At 38.5% G+C, this 26,410-nt stretch overlaps 1 protein-coding gene across 3 annotated transcripts in view; it reads right to left on the bottom strand.

Annotated features, from left to right (window-relative positions):
• The window catches only part of ATXN7 (ataxin 7), an 86,777-nt gene that overhangs the window by 29,516 nt on the left and 30,851 nt on the right, over positions 1 to 26,410 (bottom strand). For all 3 annotated transcript variants that reach the window (XM_021537251.1, XM_077786161.1, XM_021537252.3), the window contains one exon: positions 7,192 to 7,296. In XM_021537251.1, coding sequence (XP_021392926.1) covers positions 7,192 to 7,296 — 105 coding nt within the window. The remainder of the gene's footprint in view (positions 1 to 7,191; positions 7,297 to 26,410) is intronic.

Genomic DNA, 26,410 nt, shown 5'->3' with positions numbered 1-26,410 from the left:
ACCAAGTTTGTATCTCCATGGCTCTGACACATTCTGATCTCTTCAGAACAGTAGAAATTTGTCTCTTTTTTACTTCAGCTCGGGCTACTTCCACGTGCTCAGCTCTTAAACAGGTTGCAGCTTCATTCTCCTGCACCCAGCTCAGGGCAGTGTGCCAGACCCTGCGTGCCCACGGCCTGCCCTCAGCGTGTGCCACCTCCCCTGGCAGCGCTCCAGCCTGCAGGAGTGGCTCAGGTGGTAGAAAGAGCCCTTTTAGCTGTGAAGTAAACCTTCCAAGGATGTGGATCATGTAAGCTGATGCAGAAGAGCCTTCCCTGATGCTGCAGAAAATCAGGAATGGTGGCTGGAAGAACTGTGTCCTGCTCCATGTGCCGTTTTCTTTCACAAAATGAGTTCTGAGTGATGAAACAACCTTGATTCTAGATTGGTTAAGTCCTCTCATTGTCAGTCATTTCTGATTGTAGACCTGATGCAACTATCCCACCTGGCTACTTTGAAAGTGAAGCTGTAGTCATGTACACTCAATAGCAACATTTTATTGGAATCACTTGTTCTCTTTAGATCTTGTTCCAGTCTATTGATCAACACGCTTTCTCCCTCTTGCTGAACTACTCTTTCTGTGATAGTGAACATGGCACTGCTTCTTCTTTTCCCACAAAGATATAAATATTTGTTTTTCTTTCTTTCTTTCCACTTGTTCTTCCCCATCAACATTTGTTTTGAAAATAAAGCAGTCAGTCCCAGTATCCAAGCAAATACCCAGCAAGGAGAACTCTATAAAGGAGCAGGGTTTTCATGGAACCCTTGCATAATTTTTATGTTAGACTAGTTTTAAATATTTTTAATATTTCAGTAAGAATAGAATAAAAAAGTATATACTCTCTCTTCAATATTAAACCAAAGGATTTTTTAAAGTCAATATTAAACCAAAAGGACTTTTGCATCTAGGTCTTCTGCTATGGCAGAACAGCATAAAATTAATTTCACATTAACCAAAGGTAAGAGCCAAGCACTTGAAGTTTGTAGTATTTTAGCACACACAGTGCTGTAGACAGAATAACATGAGTTACATGATAAGCAGTAAACTGAATAATCAGTATCTCATAAATCTGAAGCTGAACACCACTTTTTTCCTTAACTGATACTTAAAAATTGCTTTATGTCTTCAACCAGGGCTTGACAAACTCACATACCCACAAAAAAAGGAGGAAGTTGTACTAGTAAACTGCCATCAACTTCTCATTCTCCCTGTGCTTTTATATAATAAACAAAGACCACAGCCATTCTGTGTACAAAAATAATCTTCTGCATGTGAACAGTCTGGGATGATACAAGTAACCACAGCACCGAACTCCACTGCTCTGTAAAATCTGTATGGCACATTTGGTATTCAGCTAATGGCTTGGGGGTGCACATTTCAAAGCACAAAATATGTTTACAGAGTTTCTTTCCATATACTAATTTCTCATTTAATGATGCCTTATTTAAAAATGACTAAATAGCCAGCTGAAGCTTTTCCTTCTGAACTGAATCCTGTGACCTCTGAGTACATTCCCTGCTATATGCCAAGATGATTCTTGCAAAAGCTACAGAATTTCACAAATTTCAACTAAGAAATTAGACTAGTTGTTGCTGGACCCACAGATTAAGATCCAGCTGCTGGAACTTGGACTGTGTGAACTACTGTGAGAGTACTGTGCATTTAAACAGAAGCTCCTGAACAGAAGCTGCCAATGATAACTTGTTAAAACGTATACATTAACTGGAGCCATAATATGCCAAATGCCACCTGTGCACGTTTGGCAATATGCTTGGCAGATTGCTCCAGCACATCTGTGACACACCACAGAATATTAAAGTTTATTTTCATTGTTTAACTTCTACAGAAGATCACTGATACCCACGAAAATTCTTACGATTTATAAAAAACCTTTTCACACTGCTTTAAAGAGACTTTAGTGAACACTGGACATTAATTACTGGACATTAATTACAAATTGCTTGCTGCCAAAAGTATGCAGGCCATAATGAAGGCTTAGCCCTCCAAAATAAGGATGAGCTCAAGCAATCTCCCATGAGAAAAAAAAAAACCCCACACACCCAAAAAAGAAAAAAATCCCCAACCAACCCAAAACCCAAGGAACAACAACCCAGTCCTCAGGTCCAATGGCTTTGGAACAAGATCCAGTACATTCCTTTCTTTTCTTATCAGCTTCAAATGCTGCCTTGTACAGACACTATCTTTGACTTTGTAATCCATGAATCCATGCTAAACACACTCTTTTATTCTACTCTAAACAAGCAATACATGCACAACAACTTAAAAACATTAAATACTGACAGATTTTTCAGAACAATTCGCTGCTGCCAAATTTAACAAAAATACAGTAGGACAAATTCATATTCAACTCAAAGCCTGAGAAGAATCCAAACATGTAACACTGCAGGGACTGTAATACTTAAGTTATATATGATACACATCCAAAATACATCAGCACACCAACAGAGATCGTTAACAGATCATTTTTCTCAATTAAAATCACAAGTATCACATGATTTCTCTGAATCCAGCCACTTAGCACCAACACAAAAAAAACCCTTTAGGACTGTTGAAGTGGAGACCTGCAAATGAAAGGTGGGTGTGGGCCCTGGCTGAAGGAGGAAGGACCTCGGTTATGCAATCAGATGAAAGAGAATCAGAAAAGACAACAGACTCAGAGGATGAACCCAAATAACCAGCAAACATCTCTTTTTCTACTGCCAGGATCTGCCCTCTAAGTAAAAGGTTGTGTGATGCTCTATTCCAATTCCACAACCTCCTAGAAACCACAACAGATGATGGGCATATCTGTATAGTAACCCTGCTTCTGATTCATAGACTTCAGGTTTAAACATGCACTGATTGGAATAAGCAATTCCCCATCAGCTCTCAGGACAGCAGCAGCAGGCAAAACTCAAGGTGGCTGCTCACCTTTGCCACTGTGCCATGCCCATGGAAGTTAATCAAAACACTTGTCATAGCTTTTCAATGAGTCAACAGCCCAACACACTATCATCATCTCTTTCCAACATGTACTGTATTCATGGTTTTCACAATCACTACATGAGTCATGGGCACTCTCAGTGTAAGTTTTACAGGTAGCCTTCATTATTCTTGCTCAGAGTTTAACTCTGCTTTGTATTCATGGAAACTAAACCACAGAGTAGGAAAAAAAAAAAAAAGTTAAAAGGAAGAAACCCCACACATCTCTATGCTGATGCTCCTTTCACACTGCTGAGGTCTCTCTTAGCCACAGAGCAGCCCAGCCAGGGCAGAGAAGCAGCTCTCATTAGCCAGGAGGCTGATAACCACAGGGAGATGAGATAAACCTGTGGAACAGCTGAAATGCCAACAAAAGGTCACACAGCCTGAAAACCACAGCACTTCAGGGCTTCCACGAACAACCTGAAATAACTGTCACGATGGCTTCCTCAAAGAGCAACCTTTGGGTACAGCATCAGAACTGTATCTAACATGTCTCCAGGGAGGAAAGAATGGAAATCAAAGGGAGACAGGCACATCGTGCTGTCCCGAGGAGCATGACAGCTGCTGCACGATCGTCCAGGGGGTAGACAAATACTCCTGGAGAAAAACACTTTCTGGGAATAGGTCATCATGATAAGTGATCCCAGGTGCTTCACCCACAAGACTCAGTGCCAGAACATTTTATCTTTTTTCCATCTTTCACCTCTGAATTGATCTTGACTCATCCAAGGAAGATGCTGATACCATGAAAGTGCAGCCATTCACAAAGCAACAGCAGGAACAGGAGCACTAAAGGGCTGCAATCACTTGCCTGGCCCCTCAAATGAAAACAGCTGTGATCTGACAGAACAGAGGATTTGTCTTGAAACAACTTTGGCTTGGCTGGCTGGCTGGCCTGCTCCTGCCCCACCATGGCCTCAGCAGGGCTGCCACCCTAAGGCAAGGGGCTGAAGCCATTGCACTGCCCTGCCAGCCAGCTGCTGTACACAGGCTAGAAGGAATACCACAAGCTGACTTCAGGTATCTCATTATATTAGACTGCTCTTAAAAACAAACCTGCAGGTGTGTTATGCATACCAACTCTACAAATCAAGCATAGTACATATACCAACACTACTGAATAAATTATTAAAATGGAAATTCATAGTCCAAACACATGGATTGCACAAAAAAGCAGAATTTAGTTTTATATTAGTATCTTTTCTAGTCAAATGCATGAAATAGAAAAGAATCAGTTATACAAACAAATCTGTCATTTGTATCAATAAATATTTTACTAAAAATGTGACATATTCTAATTAATAAGGTTACATTTGAATTATTTCTGACTACTTACGGTCCAGAGAAAAAAGCCAGCATGTCCTGCAACGCACTTTCAGCCTACCTAGTTAAGTAGTTTATCACAAATATGCTTTGGAAGAAATTAATTAGCTCATTAGGTTTAATAATAGCTTGTTTAACTTTCCTTTGACAAAAGTGACATTTTAGCAGAACATATTCTACTACTTCAGAAAACAAAGTTTCACATGACAAATTTCAAAAAACACCAAAAAGTACAGCAACACGTACCACCAGGAGCTATAGAATATTTTAAGAGATTAATACTTCTCTAGCAACAATTAAAAATAAAAGACCCTAAGAACATAACAAAAAGATTGATGACCATCAATAAAAAACTTAATTCAGGGTAAACTGACTGTGGTGAATCCAAAGGGTGCCTTAGTTTCTTGTTATCATGATAACACACTTTTTGTTTTAAAATAACCATGTGTTTTGAGGACTTCAGCAATTTCCTTCTCCCGAGCTATACAGTGTTTTAAAAAAAATAGATCATTGATTACCAGACAATCACTTGCCATATTATCAGCTTTCATATTTAATTTTCTAAATTAAGGGACAACTGTGTAAGGATATAAATAATGGGAAGGCTGATAGAAGGCTCTGAGAACTAGTGTTACACAAAATCACCAAATCAGCCTTCTTACCTTTCTGAGGCTATTAGATTGGCAAACTAAGGTCCTTTAATGATGTTCACCCCACCCAAGCCTGTTTTTCTCATCAGAATGACCCCGCCTGTTTCCTCTGCACGCCACAGCCCACGCCAAGACTCTCCATTGTTCAGAACAGGCTTAAGAAACACTAAGAATAACCTCATCATTTCTATCTGCTCCTTCTACACTTCTCCTAAAGCATGAATGTGCAACTGATGAAAGGCTTGTATTGGAGAAATTTTCACGTTTAGAGATCACACTTCCACAAAGTGATACAGAATGGAAACATTATGTTAGTATTTATTACAACTTTTAAAAGTACTTTCCATACCTTCATTTTGCGGTTCCCTGTTCACTTTGTGCCTTTTAAATTGCAAACAGAGCTTACAGAGGAGCTGGAATTAACTTCACCTAACAAGTCTAGCAGCAGTACGAGCAGCATTACAACATGCCATCTTTCCATGTCCATGCTCAAGACACAATGCTGCACCTATTCAGCTCCTGAGCTGCTTCTGCCACCTGTCCATAAAGACAAACACAGTGCTGCTTCCTCCCAGACACCTGTTTGTCAGACAGTGTTTGGAAATCACCTGCTCATTTCATAAAGACCACATTAAGTGTCTGCAACTATCCACAGCTCTCCTTCACTATAATATTTCTGACCTCAAGATGGAATATTCAATATGCCATCACTCAAAACTTGGTTCATCCAGTCCTCCCCAATAAATTTATTTTTAGCTGTCAGAATCAGTTTAATATGATATTTTAGAAGGAGTTATTGGACATCTTAAGTTGATATTCAGTGACATGTGAGGAATCTCACTGGCAAAGGGTAGACTTGCTCTTAGCTAGTAAAAAGGCTTACAGCAACCAGAGCAAGAAAAGCAAGATGGCCTTTTCTTCTGGTTCCAAACAGCTCTGGAGACTTATATCCACAAAACTATGGGTTCAAAAAAATTATTAGTACAGCCATCCACAGATGACTAGATGCTAGATCCTAGATGCAAAAGACCTAGATGCACAGATATTAAGAATTATGACACAAAACCTATTCAGGTTATTTTCTGAGTCACGCTGTGTGACACAACTGCAGGATCCAGCAGCAAGGGTTGGGCTGTAATCCATAAGGCAATATAACACAAAGCCAAGTTAGAAGGAGAAAGGATAAGAAGTTCACCCTCTGCACAGTCCAGAAAGGCCCTTCTCGAGTCTTGAGGAAGCAGAAATGAATATCTCTTTTCTTGCCAGAGCACTGGATTATTTAAGATGTATGAAAAGTTACCCCTTTTTCTCAGCTCTGGAAGAGGTTCCCTGCCCATACCCAGCTTGTATCCCTATAAACATCAAGACAACCAGTAGGGGCAATAGCCTAGAGAAAAGAGAGTGTACAAATACTTGCACACACAGGGAGGAAGGACTACTTCAGAAGATGCTTTGTCCATCATATTTATTAGGAGTTGGTCAGAAAACACCTCATGAATTTCTTAAGAAACAAAAAGCTGAATTCAAAAAAACCTCCTATTGTTTGAGGCTAATTTCTAGTCTTGTGAGGAGCATGGAAAAGCAGAACTGCCAACCACCCCAGTCAGGCTTGGAGGAAGTAACCAAGCACTTGAACTGGCATAGCACTTCACATTTTCTCAGTCCTCTCTAAACACTGGCCAACCAGTACAACAAGAGCTTCCTTACATAGTTTATATACAAAACCACTGGACCAGTAAAACAAATACAAATTGATAATTCTGAAAATAAATAAATAGGCTTACTGGAGATTGGAAGCTTACTACATTTTACAAATGTTCACTGTAAGTTTAGCTTTCAGTTCAAGTTCACGCTGTACCAGAAGCCATGTAAAAATAGTCTGTATAAATACACAAAGAGAAATGACACAGAGACACAAACACACTACACATATTGGCTGTTAAATACCCTAGATATGTCATTTTCAAACTGAACTGTAGCTATGCAGCATTTCAAGTAGCATTAAAAAAACTAAAAAGCACAAGATCTTTATGTAACTTCATTACAGTGTATACAAAATTATTAAATACAGGTTATGTTCTTTGACATTTTTTATAGTTTAATGATCTATTTACCATCAATTTAAAAAAAAATTGCCAGGCTTAATCCTGATTTAACCTCACCCTTAATTATTAAAAATAGTTAAGCACTTACCATAATGTGATTGAAATGCCTGTGGTTTTACGACCTGATTACAGTGGTTACACATCACCAAATAGAAATCATCATGAGCCGGGCAAAGACCAAATATTGGCATATCTAAAAACAAAAAGACAAAATGGCATCTCTCAGCTGCTGACAATTATAGAAAAACAGTTTAATTACAGAGCCATGACACTAGTGTTGAATCAAAATTTTAGAGACATTTGTATCAAATTTGAAAATGAGGAAAAAAAGAGCATATAATGCAATAGATAATTTTGTGCTGGAGTATTACAAAAGCAAAAATCTTCCTACAAAGATAAATGTAAAATGAGCGATTACTTGTAGAAAACATGTATTAGAAAACTGATTTAGGACTGATTATTTTATACCAGATGCAATAACGCAATAAAAAATGTCTGTCTTTAATTGAGACAAACACAACAGAAGAGGGGATGTTTTATGTATTCTGAAAAGGGCTTTGGATTTTATTCCAATGTCATTAAATGAATTCAAAAGTGAACTTCATTTGCTATTTAATTTTTTTAAACCATTTTAAACACACAGTCATTCACCGGGAAGAATTACATGCCTAATGGTTTTATTTGTTTAACAGTGCATTATAGTCCAGCCATCTGCTGCCAGAGGTCCATGGAACAGCTACACAGGAGACAGAACCAGAGATAAGAGTATGTCAGAGCATGTGTGGATTGTGGAGATAACACACATACTTGGAGACTTTTACAAATAAAATTAGCTTCTACAATTTTACTTTGAAGAATACAGTTTGTTAAGACTCTATTTAATGGTTATAACTGCATTTGGAGACTACTGAAGCAATAAATGCAGCATTCACTACAAAACTTAAAGGTATATTACATTTATATAACTAAAAATGTTATTCAGTCATTAAAATACAAAACCCCAGAAACTGCAAACACAATATGTAGCTAAGGATCTGTAACACTATTAAATGGTTAAAAGTTGACATAAGCAAACTTATTTTCTTATAAAAACCCTCAAGTAATAGATTTATCTTAATAGAAACTTAGAAAATAAGTTAAACTTGTTTATTCTTGTGCTAAGACTGACCTCAGTTTCTTTTTACAGCTAATTTGCCTATGTATACTTTTAGCAACATGCACTGCTTCGTTCATTAATAGAACAGCAATTATGAAATAAATTGAGTGTGTTGCACATTAAGTGTGCCATAATTCAAGGCAACTGCTCACAGAACAACACCATCAGCCCTGTCCACTTTGTTTCTCACAGAGAACATATCCACACCAAAACTACTTCCAGAATTAGTATGTGCCTTCATCATCACAAAATTAAATCCTTTTATTTAGAAGACTTAAGGTCTATCCCACATTTTCCACACATCTTACTAGTACTACATCAAAATTAAGCGTGACACCTGCAATAACAGCCCCAACTGGATTTTGCAGTTGGATGCAAATGCAATGACCAATGACATCTAACTTGGCTGAGATCACAGCTACCCTCACCTAAATCACAGACACCTTTTCACAACTGAGGTTACATCAAATAAACAAATAATCTTGTTTGCACTTTAAGTAGCAATTCTTGCTTATTTATTTATATTATAATTATTGAAAAAAGCATGAAAACCTGTGACACACCCAACTACTGTAAGCCAGGCAAAATTAGTAAATATATGCTGAGGGGGGAAAAATCAGATAGGAATTATTTTTCAATATCTACTTTCTGTGATGTAATATTAAGCTATGTAAGAAAACAAGTATAAGCTTAAATGTCATTGCTAATATTTCATGCAGGAGTATTCTCTTTGGGTATACCTGTGTATCAGTTTATACACACAAACAAATACTCCAGGGTCACTTTCACCCGAGGACAAATACACTGAGATGAATGGGATAGTAACAGCCTGATATTTTACATTGTTATCAGCCCACAGAGAGGCTACTCCTGTGTGCTGCCAGGTAAATCCACACCCTGGAACCTGTTCCCATAGCTTTCAGATTGTGCTGAATTCTCAGACTTTACACCAGCTTTACTGAATGCAGGGGGAATTGTTAACAGGAGAGAAGGACTGCAAGATAAAGCACTTCTTCACACCAGTCAGAGACACCACATCCACGTGCCATCACTCCAAGAAATATTTGAATATTTGCTGGCAATACAGAACTGCAATTTTAAATGGCAACTGAGACAAATTGACAGAAATTGATGTAAACCAAAGTGTTTCCCTAGTTCAGTTTGAGGATCCCAAGAAATTGGAATAATTTACAAAGATCCTTTACACTGTGAAACACCTTCAGTTTTAAAATCTTAGCTCCAAGTGACAGAAAGAATGCCAGGAAATACACAGACTCACAAAGGACCACTCTAAGGGTAAAACCACTTGACACAGAGAAAAGAATTTGCTGTACACACAAAATCACAACCTGATTTCAAAGGAAGTCACGCACAAGACTCCAGCCAGATCATACAAATCAATGCGAAAGATCTTGTACCCTATGGTGGTCTCCTACAGCACTGATAACAGAACAACATCTCAACATAACCAGTGAGGGAGTAGAAAAGGTTAGAGGCCTAAATGCAATTTAACAATGGCTTTGAAACTGTAAGGAGTTTGATCCAACCAAGATCATTTAAGGCAACTGGAAGAGACCCGAGTCCACATTTCCCAATGCAGGAGCCTCATTTTCAGGCAGGTAAGCTCTCACATCTTTAATGTGCCTCATGTCATTAGTTGAGCAGGGCAAGAGTAGTTTCAGGGAAATCTTACTTCTCTTTCTGTGTTCCAACAGGACAAACACATATGTGGCACTGTTAGGGAGTGACAAATTAGACCATGAAAATTTTAGAGAACATACAGAACAGTTTAACAAAACTTACTATGTAAGTATGTAGCAGGAGTAGGTGATGGATGCCCAACTTTTCTGTCCCCTGACAACCATTTATGAAAGTTCACATATATTGTGTGGTTGGTATTCTAACATCCAATGCCTTATACCTGTTCCACTTCATGACATGCACATTCTCTATTTAGAAGTCTAATGAAGTTTCTAGTATTTCACCAGTGTCATCTCAATGCACTGTTACTCTGGGTTTGAAGATAACTGTTTGAAATACCTCGCTATGTAAAGTCTGTGCCTCTCAAGGAAGAGCCTGGCAACCATGATTCATATGTTCCTCTTTCAAAGCTGGGTTCATTTAACTCTCTCCATCTGGGAATATTTTTCAAGGTCAAACTAAAATTTTAAATCAGGACCTCAAACTTTTGATATATTTTTTCATAAATACAATATTAATTGTATCAACATACAGATACTATTATAAGTGCTGTTAGTTACATTAATTCTATTAACATCAGAAAAAGAAACAACCTTATTTACCTCCATAATAGGAAGCCTCTGGACACTGATCTCCAGAATTCACTTCTCCTTTCAAATGTAACTGGGTTTTTAAAAATACAGTTTTAAATTATGCATTACTGCACTCTTTACCACGACCAGAACAAGCCCATGTCATACAATTCTGAGATAACTGCATCAGTTGCTGACCATGTAACAAGGAAAATGCTTCTTACTTGGAAAAGGTCAATGTAGCATCACTTTCTAACAAAAAAAAAGGGAAAAGCAATAATGGATAATTTGGCATACTGTACATCAGTAAAATGGAGCTCAGCATGCCTCATCTGGAAATTTTTCTTACACTGATCTGCCATCTCTTCTTCTCTGAAACACATTGTGGAAACACACAAATGATTGAATAATTTCTTAGTATTTCCAGCATTCTCTTTCAGAACAGCTACACAGAAAAAACTCATGCTCATTAAAATTAACTGTGCCTGCACACTCTCAATCCCTCAATTCTATTACTTAATATCACACATAAAAGGACACATAAAACAGGCTAACACTACCTCAGTTAGAGAACAGGCCAGCAGCTTGCATTTATTTACCCACTAGATTTCAGTGACTACCACAGCTATGTATTTTAATTGGATTTTTATGTTTTAACTCTCCAAATTTATAAAATTTCCTACAAATTATCTTTTCAGAGTGGGACCACTACACAGTCCATCTATCCTAGTGTCTAACATAACATCCCTTCTAGAAATGAAATTAAATTTCAACAAAAAAAAGTGAGGTTAACATCTCCAGGACAGCAACTGCTGGAAGGAAAGAGAAAAAGCAGCCTGTGTGCAGAGACCAGAACACCACTTTCCTATTTGCCAGAAGTCTGCTTATTGCAATTCAAAGGAGGAGGAGACTAAAAACTGAATCAGTGGAAGAGAAAGCAAAACTAGCAAGAGGTGAAAAGGCAAAAAACTGTCAAGGTTATGACAAAAGAATAGGAAATTTGATCCAAAAAAAGCAAAAGGAGTATGCAAAAGCTCCACAGAAATATTTTAAAGCCAGAACATTTCTAGTACTTGTTCTCCCCTCTCAGCTTAAACATCTGCTTATTAAGATTAGTTTTTAAAGTCCAAGCCTGATTTACAAGAAAGATGTACATTCTCCTCAGCACTAAGTGTAATTTGACAATGGACATTGTAGGCTGATGCCTGATGTGAACAGTAAAATATTTTGGCTGCAAAGACTCCACAGAACAGCATAACATGCCTTTACCACTACACCAACCTGGTTATAACCTGCAGAAAAATTTTAATCACTATAGTTAATATTAGTGCTCACAATGCCCTAACATTATTAAATTTATACTGACAGCCTAGATAGAATTCCCTATTATCTTTATAACGTCCCAAACACAGAATTTGTTTCTAGTGGAGTCTCATCCAAATCCACCTTAAGTAAATGTGCCAACTTTTATCAATTTACTAGGTTTTACATTAAAACATCAAAGAATTGTTTCAAGTACAATATAAGGAAATTGTAAATAGATCTCATTATTTTGAAATGTTGCCAAAATCTGGATTGTTTGAACTATTTACTTCACAGACCAAGCAAGTTTAAATTATGTCCACCAAGAGCTATCTTGAATACACTTGCTCTCTACTAGCTGGGTTTTGTCTTCTCATTAGAAGGCAGTCTTGATCATACTAAGTTAAAAAAATGCAAGTACACCTCATTTTAACTTAACTGGTAGATCCCCTTCTGTACAGGCACTTGTAGCAGAACTTCTATTTAAGAAAACACAACTCTCCACTAACATCTGAAAAATTTTTGAAAAGGAGAGAAAACACCACAGTTGTAGCTGACACCTTGAAGGAAAAGAAATTTTGTGGTAACTCCGATAGTTTGCTTGTAACGTGTCTTGGGTACTGTCAGATCCTGATAAAGTAATAAAAATATTTCTATTGTTTTACCCTTTATGGCTGTAGTGAACATGTAATTTAGTATGTGAAAGCAGACAAAACCTCCCAAATCACTATTTTGAAGAGCTTGTGATCTGAGGAAGGGGCACAAGGAGGGAGAAGGAAGGCAACTAACCAGCACTGAGGACCACATGAAACAGAATGTATCAAAACCAGGCAAATTTCAGAAAGTTCACCTCTGTTACCACCAGACTTGGAGTCAGCCAAAAAAACTAAACTGCCAAGAAATCTGCACAGCAGGTAAGCAATAGATTCACTGCTGAACCTATTGCTGACATTAAGTGTCAATACCAAGTATTCTCCAGGCAGAAGGAGAATCTTGGCTGCAAACTGAGGCAGCTACAAACAGCACTGCAATGTATCTTAACTAACTTGGTTATCTTAAGTAAAGCTCCTATCTATTTAAAGTAATATAGGCCCTTATTTTAACTGATATGAATGTCTTATTAAAAAAATTAAGTGATCCAAGTTAACTCCACAAAACTTCCCTTTTATACACAGGGAATTTTCTGCAACTAAACCATTATTTTCTAAACAATATCTTCCAAACTATTTTGGAGAAACACTCAAGTGCTTATCATTCATGAACAGATGTGTTTTTGTATACTTATCAATGCTGACGTAAAATTAAACTACTGCACTTTTTTTACTGTGTACCATGCAAGATGATAACAAAAGAAGAATATTTCTAAACAGATACTGTGAACAAAATAACTAAACCTATATAGAAATTAGAGTGCTCTGGTTTACATGAGTTTTGAACCAAACTAAGAGATTCTAGTAAAACATACATACTTGAGGGTTTTCTGCAAAATTTCAAGTAACGAACACTTAGGTATTAATAGAACACAAGTATTTTATGAACCATATGTGCAGGACTAACCAATTTGTGCCTGCAGAGAACATACATATAATCAAATGAACAAAATATAAAATGATCAAATCTACACCCAGAAACACTGTTTTAATAAAATCTCTCCCATAAGGTTTATGCTTGTGTTGCCTCAGATACAAAACAGCCTTTTAATACAAAATAAAACAAACCAAACGCACGTTCCCATATTTGAGCTGTTTCATTTATGTTCAGAGGGAAGCACTGCTGAAGTATTTTCTTCACAGTTATCCATCATTAAAATTCCTTGCCAACTCCACTCTGTACATTAAACAACTTACATTTCCTGCACATATAGCTTTGGAAGTCCAGCTACTTGAGGGAACATTTGAAAGGCAGAGCTCTCCTTGGGTTCTGAGCACAAGTGCATGAACTTTGTTTCACTGAGTAGATGCTGACTGATCAGCTGAAGAAAGGAACAGCTGAAGACTTGATAAACTGTTACTTAACTGTGTTTTCCACTTGAGCAAATACAGCAATTACCCAGCATTTTATTGAATACCCAAACCCCAAAGTTTTGGCTCAGAAAAATGACTTTCAGTTCAAGACCAAAAAACACCACAATCTGGTTTAACTAGGCACAGGAGCTACATTAAAAAATCTGATCACTGTCATAAATCTCTACTAGTGTTAGAACAATTGATTTATCTCTAAAAGGGGAATCCTCTCTGTTTGGTGTCCTTTCAAAACTCAGGACAGGCTGTCTTTACAAAGCTACAGCTCTCCAGATTTTACTTTGCTTTTCCCAAATTCAGATTGCCCTGCTGAAGGGGCAAAGGATGACCTACCTCTTTTCCATAGGTCCAGCTGTGTTGCATTCCCAAAATCCCATCCCCTGGAGCTTCAGGTCGAGCAGAAAGGTTTGCTGCAGGCAGCAACACTCCTCTGTGCACACACAGGTGGCAAATCCAAACAGCCATCCTTGTGCAAGGCTACAGGCACAGCAGTTCCCCTAGAGCCCTTCCTCCCTCTCTCTGCCAGGATGCAGAATGAAACACTAAATTTTAGTTCTCTAAAATTTAACAGTTCTGGGAAACGTCTGTGTCTTTTACCCAAGGATAAAAACTGAGCAGCAGATACCAAAGAGAAGTATGTCATGCACACGTGCACCTGCAGCCTACTGCACAGCTGGGAGTTCTAATTTTAGGCTCCCAAGATTTCAATGTTCCTGTAATTATATATAAAGCATATTAAAGCAGACATCTAAGTATTTAGTTAAATTTTTTGTATATGAATTCATCTACACACAATTAATTTCTTTGAAAATCTAACACAAAACACATGTCAAATTATTAAACAGGTTTTCTAAGTTTATTGTACAGAATAATAAATAATTTCAGTGAAGAAGCTTACAGAAGATTGTAGAAAGACTGATGAGTAAATTTCTCAATGAAACACAAATAGCATATTTTAATCTGCTGAAAAGCTTTAAAAGTCTCCCTACTCACATTGTATCCTGTTACATCAATTTTTCATCAGCAATTTGAATGAAGTCAGTCATCTGCAAAAACCATTCCCATTTTCTTTTTAATGAGTTTTCAGACCTAAAGATATTTTTAATTTCTCCAACCAATTTGTATATTACACAAATGTTGAACACATAATTTGTCATGTAAGATATCTTCATTCAAAGTCATGCACTATTTTCAGTTGGCATGATCTCATAGTGCCACTGCTGTATTTTGGGAAAGCCTAAAAACTATTATTTATGTTTTTCTGTACAAAAAAAAACCCCACAAAACAAAAACAATCTCAATTCTAAGATAGCTTAAGGAATCCTCAAAAATGAATTGAGTTTTGCAATTATGACACAAAAATGAAACTGAGTTCAGGGAATAAAAACCCTATAATTTGCACAGTAAAATTAAAATCTGGACTAAACTAATATGGAAGTGTACACAGAAATACCTTAATTATTATGCAGGAAACCTACCATGACAGGGGAGAAAAGTTCTGGATAAGCCACTAGTCAAACACAGCCTCAGTTAAACTGAAATAAATCACCCATAGAATATTCTAAAATGTATCTTAAGTCACAGCCTGAAGCACACTACAATTATGAATTGTTCTAACATCAACAGGTTTGGTATTTTTCTCCTGTTTCACACACAGCACTCCGTGTACTCTGCAGCAGCTGTACTTCTGGAGTAGGAAAAAGGAAGTTTGTTTTATTTAAACCTAAACTCACAGTTTACATAAAACTGCTCGACGCAGCAGAAGTATTTTGATACGATGTGACTGCAAACGGTGAACACGTTCCAGGCTTCTCAGCCTCTCCCATCTCCCACCTAGACATGCTTTTAAGGGAAAATAAACCTGGCATATGTGTGGCATTTTTGCCACTTTCCTGTGTGACTGTCCACATCCAGCCATGTGACTGGGTGCTGGCTGTAACTCAGTAACTGACAGAACTGACATTTTATATTTTGTTCATTGACAGAGCAGAGCAGTAATAGCCACCTCCATTTACACATTTTCTTACCTGTGGAGGAACACAATGTGCCCAGGACTACATCTTTTGTGACAGGAGAACACCCAAAATTTAGCAATAATGAAGTGCACCTTTTTCCCTGCTACCTGGGACATGCACAGTGCTCACCTTTCCACCTTTTCCCTCTCTTCCCTGCTGGCTACAGCCCCAACTCTCATGTGACAGCAGCATGGTGTTAATTCCTTAACAAGATGTGCAAAGACAGCACATATTTGTGCAAAGAACACTCTGGCCACTTTTCACATCATGCACCTGATACCTGAAGGAGCAAATCAGCATATTCAAAAAATAAAAAAATAAAACAAGAAAAGCAAGGAAAACAATACACAGAGCCTGTCAACTGAATTGTATATCAATATTTTCTTTTATTAGGCAAGCCAACTACCTAAAACCACCCCACCCCTGCCACTCCCATTCTCCATGCACTGGAACATCCACCTCAAAAATAAGACTGTTTCAATCATGCCTCATATAGCCATAAGGAAACTGATGCCTGTTGATTTTCACAAACCAGCTTGCACTTCCTCACTCCTTTCAATTTGGCAGGCACTATTAGTTTTTCCAGTAAAATTTACTTCCTTTGCTTTGCAGATTTACTGGGACTTCACTTGATACAATAAAAAAAATAATGTAAGTTGCACAGCAACAGGCATATAAATGTACTATATCAAAAAAATCCAACAGCACTATGATAATTATTAAGATCAGAAGATAAAATGTAAAAGTATTTTTGTTGTTAAAGGGCAGTAAAAGGGCTAACCTACTTGTTATGTATTTGAACACACATGTAGTCACACAAAATATTTCAACTTAGGTATTGCATACCTTTAAACAAAGAAATATGACTATTTCAATTATCTAGCCGAGGAACTGGTAAACCCTGAGTCTTTACTTCTTACAGTTGATACATTCCAGTACATACAGAGCTACTGTCATCAGAGATTTCCTTCCAAGAGGGGACCCACCTGTTCAGAAGGGTTAGGCTTTAAACTTGTGCTAGCTGCCCTCTGACACACAGTTATATGAATTAAACAGGTAAGCAGGGACAAAAAATTCAGGCAACTGAATCACAGAATAAGGTTAGTAATTTCATGCTGGTTATTTGTGATATAACACACAGTCTAGCCTAAAAATATCTTTGTGGAAGTGAATTTTTTTTTATTGCTATGCAATTTTAAATAGTTCTAAAGAAGAAATTGAGGTTTTGCCTTTGAATGTCACGTCCTTTTTAGAATAAACCCATAGCTATCCTTATTCCAAGATGTATTTCTTCATTGTTAGGACAGATTCACCTTATTTTTGGAGCCTGCCCTCACAAAACCTCCCAAAATTCCATCTCCAAACATTACACATAAAATACATGATATGTGTGTTACAGAGAAAGGAAAAAAAACTTTGAAAACATTAGGTGAACAAATCTGCATCAGGTGTTATTCTTCCATATCTGGCATTAGCTCTTAACTACTGAAATCACCAATTCTACTCTTCAACAGAAACAGGCAAGGAAGGATTGCATCTTTCAGTATTATTAAATTAAAATGTATTAAAGAATTAAGATAATTTAGATCACATTATACATGCAGAAGATCTGAAAGGACTGAACTGTTTTAAAGTAGTTTTTCTGCTCTTTCATGGTCTGTGCCTCTTTAACATAACCAGAACACCAGCCCGCTTGTGATGTACACAGAAGGTAACACCTGCAGCAGAACACAATAAAAAGACAGGAGAAAAGAATTTGCTCAGACTATTTAATGTTTTGATTTGGTTGTTTGGTCCATCTCACATTTTTGACAGATACTTCTAAGACTGCTTCCCTCCTCTGGTGTCTCTGCAGACAACAGTACTCATCACACTTGGGAAGAGGGTATTGGATACATATGAATGGATCAAAACACAGTGAGAAGTGAAAAAAAGAACTCTTCTACCTTTCTCAGGGTACCTTGGGAACAAAATGCTCTACACTCTTAAGAAAAGGTACTGAAATAGGCACCAGCTTTAACTTTTAGACATCTCATGTCAAAAAGGACATAAAACCAATAAACCTGATTATATAAGCAGCATGACAACGTCATCCTTATGCAGATACAAGATTAGACATATTCAGAGCACAACTGTGCAATGAGACACAGGCAAGTGGTATCCTGCTCCCCCAGGAAACCCCCAGACCTCAAGTGGTGGTCCTGATGCATTGTGTTACAAGATGAAGCCAGTTTGCAAAGGGGAAATCACAGATGACATATGGGGTCAGAATTAAAGAACAGGCACAACAAAGAACATGGAGTTGGTATTTCAAAAACACACAGAAAAGGACACTTCAGAGCACCAGTTAACTACCCCTGGATAACTCAGGATGAAAAGAGTAAGATTAAACAGACAACAGAAAACTGAAAAGTAAACAGGATCCTCTGATATTTTAACAAATTTGTAGAGTTTACCACCCTCCAGTACACTGAAAACAAATAGAATATCCACCTTCCTAAAGCAGATAAAAGATAACTACTGCAAACATATCCAGGATAACAAAACCACGGTTTACAACAGAAGCAGATCCTCTGCCAGGCACAGCAGTTGTACACACATGACTTTCAGGACCTAGGCTGGGATCTTCAGCTCAAACTCACCGGGAGACTTAGGCAATCTCTACTGGTGCCTATCCAGGGTAGGCAGGAAGCCAAAGCTGCTGCTGCCAAACTTGTTGATCCAGTCCTCCCAGTGCTGGCCCACAATGCACTGCTTTGGGTTTGGAAATTGCTCAAAAGCTTTTGCTTCCAGCAACAGTGTGGAACACGTGGGGAAAAATGCCAAAAGGAGTCCAAGAAAGAGTACTGCCAGGCCACCATAACAGTAGGGACACCCCAAATGCTCCCGTGAGTCAGTGACATCACCCCGAGGCACTGCGATGACAGTCGACGCCACGCTTCCTGCAAGACCTCAGTCATCAAGTGCAGGAAAAGTCTTGGAGGGATTAAATTATAAATAAAACTGCTGATGCTGCACCTTACCATCATGTCTTCCTATTTCATAATGAAGAGCACCATCTACCCAGGCTGTGATTTTTGCCCTTTCCTGGGAGGGGCCTTTCTTCACATTGTTGTGGTTATCCATGATAATTTTGGATGGTGTCAGAGGGAGGACAGAGAATTGCACTGTTGCACAGAGAACCCCTTTTGCATCCCAAGCAGTTGTAAACAAGCATCAGATGAGACATGTTGACAGCACACTGAAGATTTTACTCCTGCGCTCTACTCTGAGGATAAAAATAGTATTCTTATCTCCAAGACTATCAAGCTAACACTTCACATCATTAAATTCAGGCCATAAAAACAAGAAAAGAAACTTACAAGTTTTATTCCATCAAATGACACAGTGGTCTGTGCCCCTACATTTTGGGGCATAAGGTGGGAGTCAGGCAAAACAAAAAGGAAACTTCCCAAACAAGGGCTGTTGCATTTAGCACTTCAAACATCCCATGGAAACAGTGGTGCTGAAACAGCCAGGCACAGTCAGCTGGCTGTTAAAGCAGGTTCTACAGATGACATATCACACAAGGAGAGAGCTCTGTCCAGCCAAGATACAAACCATAATCAAACTGTATCAGGTACAGTTCAGACATTGATATTTCCCCTAAAATCTCACACCACAACTGGTAGAAAAAGTCTTCCCTCAATCACTTGGCCACAAAAAGCCCCAACCTTGTATTTAGGACAAGAATTTTAAGTACATATTACACTGCCTTTGGTAGGTAACACAGATATATTGAACCTGTCTCAAAACTTTTCCTCTATAAATTATAAACTACAATGTGGAACAGAAGCTCCTTAACAAGCAGGATTTCTAGACAGCTGATTTGAGTAACACAACTTCATAGAAATGAAAAACAAATTTACTTTTGGGAATTAATCTTTAAGCACTTTGATGAAGTAAATGCTGCCTATCAGCAAATTAATTTAGGCCTTTTCTCTCAAATACTTTTATTTAATACCAGGGAGAGCAGGATGACTGCCATCTCTCTTAGCCGAGAAGAAGAGACACATTCAAACACAGATTTTATGTTTTAAAAAACAAATTATCTGTGTTGGTTTTGCACAGCTCAGTTTTTGGTATTGGGGCAGCCACAGAGGTGACTTGTGTGAGAAGCTGCTGGCATCTTCCACCATGTCCAGTAGAGCCAGTCCCTGATGGCTCTGAAGATGGACATGCTGCTGGCCAAAACTGGACCAGTTTCAGAGGTTGGTAACAGATTTAAGAAGAAAATCAAAACAAAGTGGGACACAGTTTTTTCCTAGCCAGAGAAGAGGAGGAGGTGAGAAGATGTGAGGGAAACAACATGGAGACACCACAGTCAGTGGAGAAGAAGGGGGAGGAGGTACTCCAGGTGCCAGTGCTGAGATTCCTCTGCTCTGGAATCTGTGGTGAGACCATGGTGGAGCAGCTGAGCCCCTGCAGTCCCTGGGGATCCACAGGGATGCAGAGATCCACCCACAGCTCATGGGGATCCACAGGGACACAGAGATCCACCCACAGCCCCTGGGGATCCATGGGGGATGCAGAGATCCATCCCCAGCCCCTGGGAATCCATGGGGGATGCAGAGATCCACCCACAGCCCCTGGGGATCCATGGGGGATGCAGAGATCCATCCCCAGCCCCTGGGAATCCATGGGGGATGCAGAGATCCATCCCCAGCCCATGTGGGAGCTGCCCATGCTGGAGCAGGAGGATGCCTGGAGGAGGCTGAGATCCAGTGGGAGACTCCATGGAGAGAGGGCCCTGCTCCCAGGCTGGAGCAGCCTGTCCCTGGAGGACTGCAGCCCGTGGAAGACTGACCCACACTGCAGCAGTTTTGGGAGGCCTGTGTGCCCCTGGGGGGAATTCACGTTGCAGAAGGCGCAGCAGGGCTGCTGCTCGTGGGAGTGGGCCCACGCTGGAGAAGTTTACTGAGAACTGTCTCCATGGCAGGGACCCCACGGCCTCACAGGGGAAGGACTCCTCACCCAGAGCAGCAGAAGAAAACCTCAGTGATGAACTGACCAAAACCCCCATGCTCTGTCCCCCTGTGCTGTTGAGGGAATGGCTGGGGGAAGAAAAGGTGTTTTAAGGGCTTATTTTACTTCTCATTATCCTCCTGTGACTTCGTTGGTAGTAAATTCACTTTTTACCTCTAAGTTGAGCCTGCTTTGCCCTTAAGTGTTTTCCCCTGGCCCTTATCTCAACTCATGAAGCCTTCATTAAATTTTTCTCTCCTCTGCCCAGCTGTGACACAGGGGGGTGAGTGAGAGACTGTCACTGCTGCCTGGCCAGTGTCAAACTACGACAGTATAATCCAAAAATTATATTTGTTATAAACCAAAGCCTAGTAAAGCCTTCCAGTTGTCAGAGGCAAGTTAAACCCCTTTAATATACTTCTGGAGTCATTCTAATTGAACAGAAATGAAATAGATGATTTAAACATTTCCTGGGAAAAGTAGAGAAATTCTTCGGAAAATGTATTATTTTGAAAAATGCTTTCCAAATTATTTTACATGGCTGTCTCAATAATCCAACACCCACACTGTCTGGCTATTGGGAACACTTTCTATTCCTTTGACATATCCATCAAAAATACTGCCAGTTAACCCAAATCTTTGCAGCATTTAAGGCTTCTGGATATTCCACACAACTATAGATTTCATCTGAAGGGATAAAAAGAGTATTTGGTATGGAATACATTTATGTATACTGTATAAATGATCCTTCTTTCTCCTTTTGGCATCATTTGAAACAGCCTTCCAGTAAAAAGATAAAGATAAATGATGCTGTAAGTCTTGTTCAGCAAAGTTACACAAATTCAAATGGTATTTTCTCCAGTTCACAAAGTTACTGGGAACCACCTCAAGAACATTAGAAAAACTCACAGTTTCTATTACCTGTCCTCTTGACATAACTAATTATGGAAAAGGAATTTTTAAAAAGAATACTGACTAATAATAATAACAACAACTAATTCTTACTTGTTTTCACTATACACCACTTAAAACTGGTCCTGATCTACACCTTGGTTATGACATGGCATCTTTAACACTCAAAGATAATCAAGACACAAGATCTATTTGCTATACAGTCTTGTAGGCAGACATGCAAAAATCAGATCAGGTTCACTCTCAAAAGATACATAATCAAGCACAGTCCAATGGAGTCTAGATTAAGGCTCTCCTTTAAGCAGTCATCACCTTGCTTTGGAAAAACTTTACAGTTAGAATACAACTATTATTTCACAAGTATTTCACTCAGCAGAGACAGGAGCTGTTTAATCCAGCATTACTAGGAGAGAAAAAAAAAAGATTGTAGTACCACACCCTAGGTGTAAACTGATACAGATTTTCCTCTGTAGTTTTGCCTGAAACAATAGCCAGAGGGTGTAATTTAGGGTATATACACCTTGACAAAGGCATGGCTGCAATATCTAGGGACTGACAATTAAATGTTTGCATAGTGAAGTACGTTTGGTGACTGTCTGTGAGGTTGTACTGAACATGGCTGTCTCCTCTCTCACCTACTGAGCCCCACACCTGGTTCTACATTCTCCTTCCAATCACAAGAAAAACCCTGGACTTCAGTGGCTCACAACAAGACTTCACATCCCCAGGTAACACTTAATAAACCATCAGAACTCCCATCTTCCTAATCACAGCATCTACTACACCACTTAGGCAGTCAATGAACAAAACCATAGACTGAAAGTTAAATTTATGAATGGTAAAATACAACAGAATTTGATGTCCAAGGAAAGCAAACATCCAATTTACTGTGTATTCATCATAGGACTTGATTTTCAAGTTTAACTCATTAAAGCCTCCACACTTCATTTTAAGGCAAGCTGCTATAAGACTTCCAGGCAACTGTATCAGTGAGAAAGCATCCAACCAATTTGCTTGCAAAGAAAACAATCAGAACTCAATTTCAGAATCAAAGCAATATGGACTTAACCTCAAAATTGCTCCCTACAGGATTTTAGTCCTTCAGCTCATTTGTGCATATTTTTTCAGTGCCAGTTGAGAAAGCTGTATTTTCTGTTGCATTACAGACAGTTGATGAAGATTCAAGTCCTGCTTAGCAACAGAAGGAAGAGCAGATCAAGAACACTGTATGTTTTCTGCCTATTACAATCCCCCCCAGCAGAAAAACAAGGCATAACCAATTATCCCTTTCTCCTTACATTATCAATGAAGTTTATCCATGGGCTATGCCAAAGCTATCAGAAGTGGAGATCAGGGTGGGAGTGAGCTTGTAAATCAACCATCTTTCTCATTTGGAACACGTTACCACAAACCAGCTTATTCCACAGGGCTGATGAGCACATGCACACACAAGTAATTTGACTATTTCTAATCTACCTGAGCCAATAACCCAGAATATCTGCCATTTCCAAACCTAGCAATCATGACTCCAAGCAATGTGGGAGCAGCTGCGTGAGCAGTTTACTTTGATGAAGTCACATCCTGTCATAACCTGCACTATCTGGGCTTACCACGAGTGTCTGACTTGCCACAAGAATCAGTGTGAGAGCCACCAGCACCAGTCCTGGCTCACAGCTGCACACAGCCTGCACAAGCAGGGAAAGATTTTCACTGAGCAAAGCCTCCTAGCCGTGGGAACACAGGTTACAATAAATTTATTGCCTTCTGTGACAATTGCTTTTATAATCATGCTACTCTGCTACATTACACTTTGAATTCCCTTTGTCAGATTTTAACACTTGCTGCTAAAAAACTTCAAGTGTAAGTACAAAGCTCTATTCATCTCTGTGCTGTCACCTACATTGTCAGAATGCCTAGGAAATACCATTGAATATTATACGTATGGGGAACTTCTACAGCAGTGGATTATTTCATTCATTACACAGGAAGAGAAAAAATATTCAAGCATCCTAGAGATTATTTAGAATAGTTAATTACAAGTCAAATATTACAATGGTTTGTGAAAGATGAAATCTTTTCTGTCTTGTAAGAGACAAGAGATGACACCTATCCCCAGACAACCTTCAGTAGTTCCAGCCACAGGCTGGGCATAGCCAGGACAGCTGTAAGAACTGAAGACATTCATTTTTATAGATCTGCTGCAATGGAGGAAATACTTTTCAAAATAGTTACCTTAGAGAGAGTAATCTGCATCCTCTTAACCCAATTTATTTAAAAGTATCCTTCACTAAGCCTTTTTGTCTTTCCTGCTCTACTTAGAAGACAAAGTTACCACCTTGTATGAAAATCACATTTCTACATATTTATTGCATTCTTTTTTTCTCGCTGAGGTTTTGTTATTAGATACAGCACAGAAACACTACAAAAACCAATCTTTAAGTATTATCACAACATCACCTCTTCTGCACAGGGATAACCTTGCTAATCATACATACCACTTAAGAAGGATTAGATAACAGTGAATGCCTGACTGTTATGTGTGTGTACAAACAACTATTTCAAAAGATTCTTATAAAAAAGAATATATCCTGCCTCTTCACATATTATGGACAGATCAAGACAGCTCTGTGGCTGCACTTCTAGCTAAAGTCCCCAAGGCCTTGCAATACCACACTAATATTATGGTAATACCTAAAACCTGCCAAGTATCTTTAAAACATATGAGATGGCACAGTTCTAACTTGCAGTCTAACATCACAATATTCTATTTATAACACCTGACTCATCCCATCAGAAATAATTAAATATTGTAAATAGAACTTAGATTTAAAGGAAAAAAAGAACCAAGTAAAAAATTAGGGCAAATCACTGCAGACAGTTTCAGAAGTAACATCCTTTCAACTTGCATGTTTTTCAAGCAATCTCATAAAACTTCCAAAATTTTCCTAAACAGTTCAATGCAATTTTGAAGTCTCCCTGTAATTGTTTTACGATAACCAGTCCACAAAACCTTAAAACAATTTATGTAAATAGCCAATTAAAATGCAATGAAATGAAGAAGAGATTTGTCTGATTACAGACTGTGAAGAGCTATGCAGAATGTAAAAAAAAAAGCATAGCACCTTGTACTGCTACCTTAAAATATTTATTTCAATGTATTAAAAATTCTCAAAAATGTATTTGCAGGTAGTCAAGGATTATAGAGCCCTCTAAGCATCTCTCTGATATGATGTGACACAACAAAAAAATAAACTCAACTAAGCACCTCCCAAGGCTGAATAAAAACAAATTTAAATTTGAAATAAGATGCTGTCTCTTACTTGTATTTACAACTTAATATTGGAACAGAAGTTTCAGCAGTGCTTTAATTATTTATGGAGCCTGCTGCTGGGAAAATTCTAGACCTTGTGTCTATGTGATAAAGATGCTTCTAGTGAGCCAACCAAGGCCTGGATTTCACTGCTCAACCCTGCCCAGAAAGAGCTCAAGAAGAGCAAGGGTTCATTGCATGGCTCTTAGTACTGTCACAACTCTGGTAACTTTCATTAATAGCAATTAATATAATCAAACCTCAAAGCTTCTGCTGAATGCCCTAGAGGTTCACAGAACCATTTTTTTTTAACCCCAAGATATATTAACTGCCAAAGACCAGCTGTTACCAGGTGACACACATGCTGAACAGAGTTTGCTCCCACCTGCTCTCCTGACTGACTCCTACTGTCACTTGTAAACCTTCCAGAGTATCTTCTGAAGGTGCCCACCAAAAACTGACAATCTGCATTCCCACAGAAAATTCACCACTTGCTTTATTAAAACAGCATATTCTAAAAGCTGTAAGATTGGTACTGTGCTACATCACCCCACAGCCAACACCAATTCTGACCTGGGACCCAAGTTACAGATGTTCTGTCCTCCTCCTCCTCCTCTACTTTGTTGCCAGTTAACTCTAAGCTATGGTGACAGTAGGAGCAAAGTGCTTGAAATAGACAGTAGCAAGGGATTAACCTCTCAAAGGATGTAACACACACAAAAATACCCAAACAAACTAGAAAAGGGGCTGTGTGTGTAACTGAAAGAATGAGGTCCTTCAGCTCTAGTAAAGACACCATCGTTTCAGTGTGCACTGAATACACTATTACAAAAAAACACTATTTTAAATTGTCTAGTCAAATCTCCTTTTCTGCTCCCCATGCTTTTATTTTCCCATCTGAGATGCCATAGATTCCTTCTTTATAATTTTAAGTATTTCAAATTTATTTTATGAGTCAGTATAAGAATATAAGAGACTTTTATCCCAACCACTTCAAAAGGGTTGCACAAATTAGTAAGTAATGGTGTATTTAATGATGATGTACATGGGTTGTATCTCTCTGACTCTCAAATATAGATTTGAGGGTGGGGATGGCTTGGTTTTGGTTTCTTATTTTGGATATTTTCCCCCATGTTTTTGTTTTATTTAAAGGAACATACATGACAACTTTTAGCAATTGAAAATTTACTGTGGGGACAGTCAAGAGTTCCTTGGTGGTGGAAGATTAGGCCCTCAGCCCCAGTAAACAATTTTGGTCCTCACTGTTTCTATCCACAGCTTTTCTACTCTTTCACAGAGCAAAATGAGCCAACC

This window comes from Lonchura striata, chromosome 12 (assembly GCF_046129695.1).
Source record: "Lonchura striata isolate bLonStr1 chromosome 12, bLonStr1.mat, whole genome shotgun sequence".
Lineage (NCBI taxonomy): Eukaryota > Metazoa > Chordata > Aves > Passeriformes > Estrildidae > Lonchura > Lonchura striata.
Note: the sequence above shows the minus strand (reverse complement) of the source record. Positions and strands in the feature narration are given on the sequence as shown.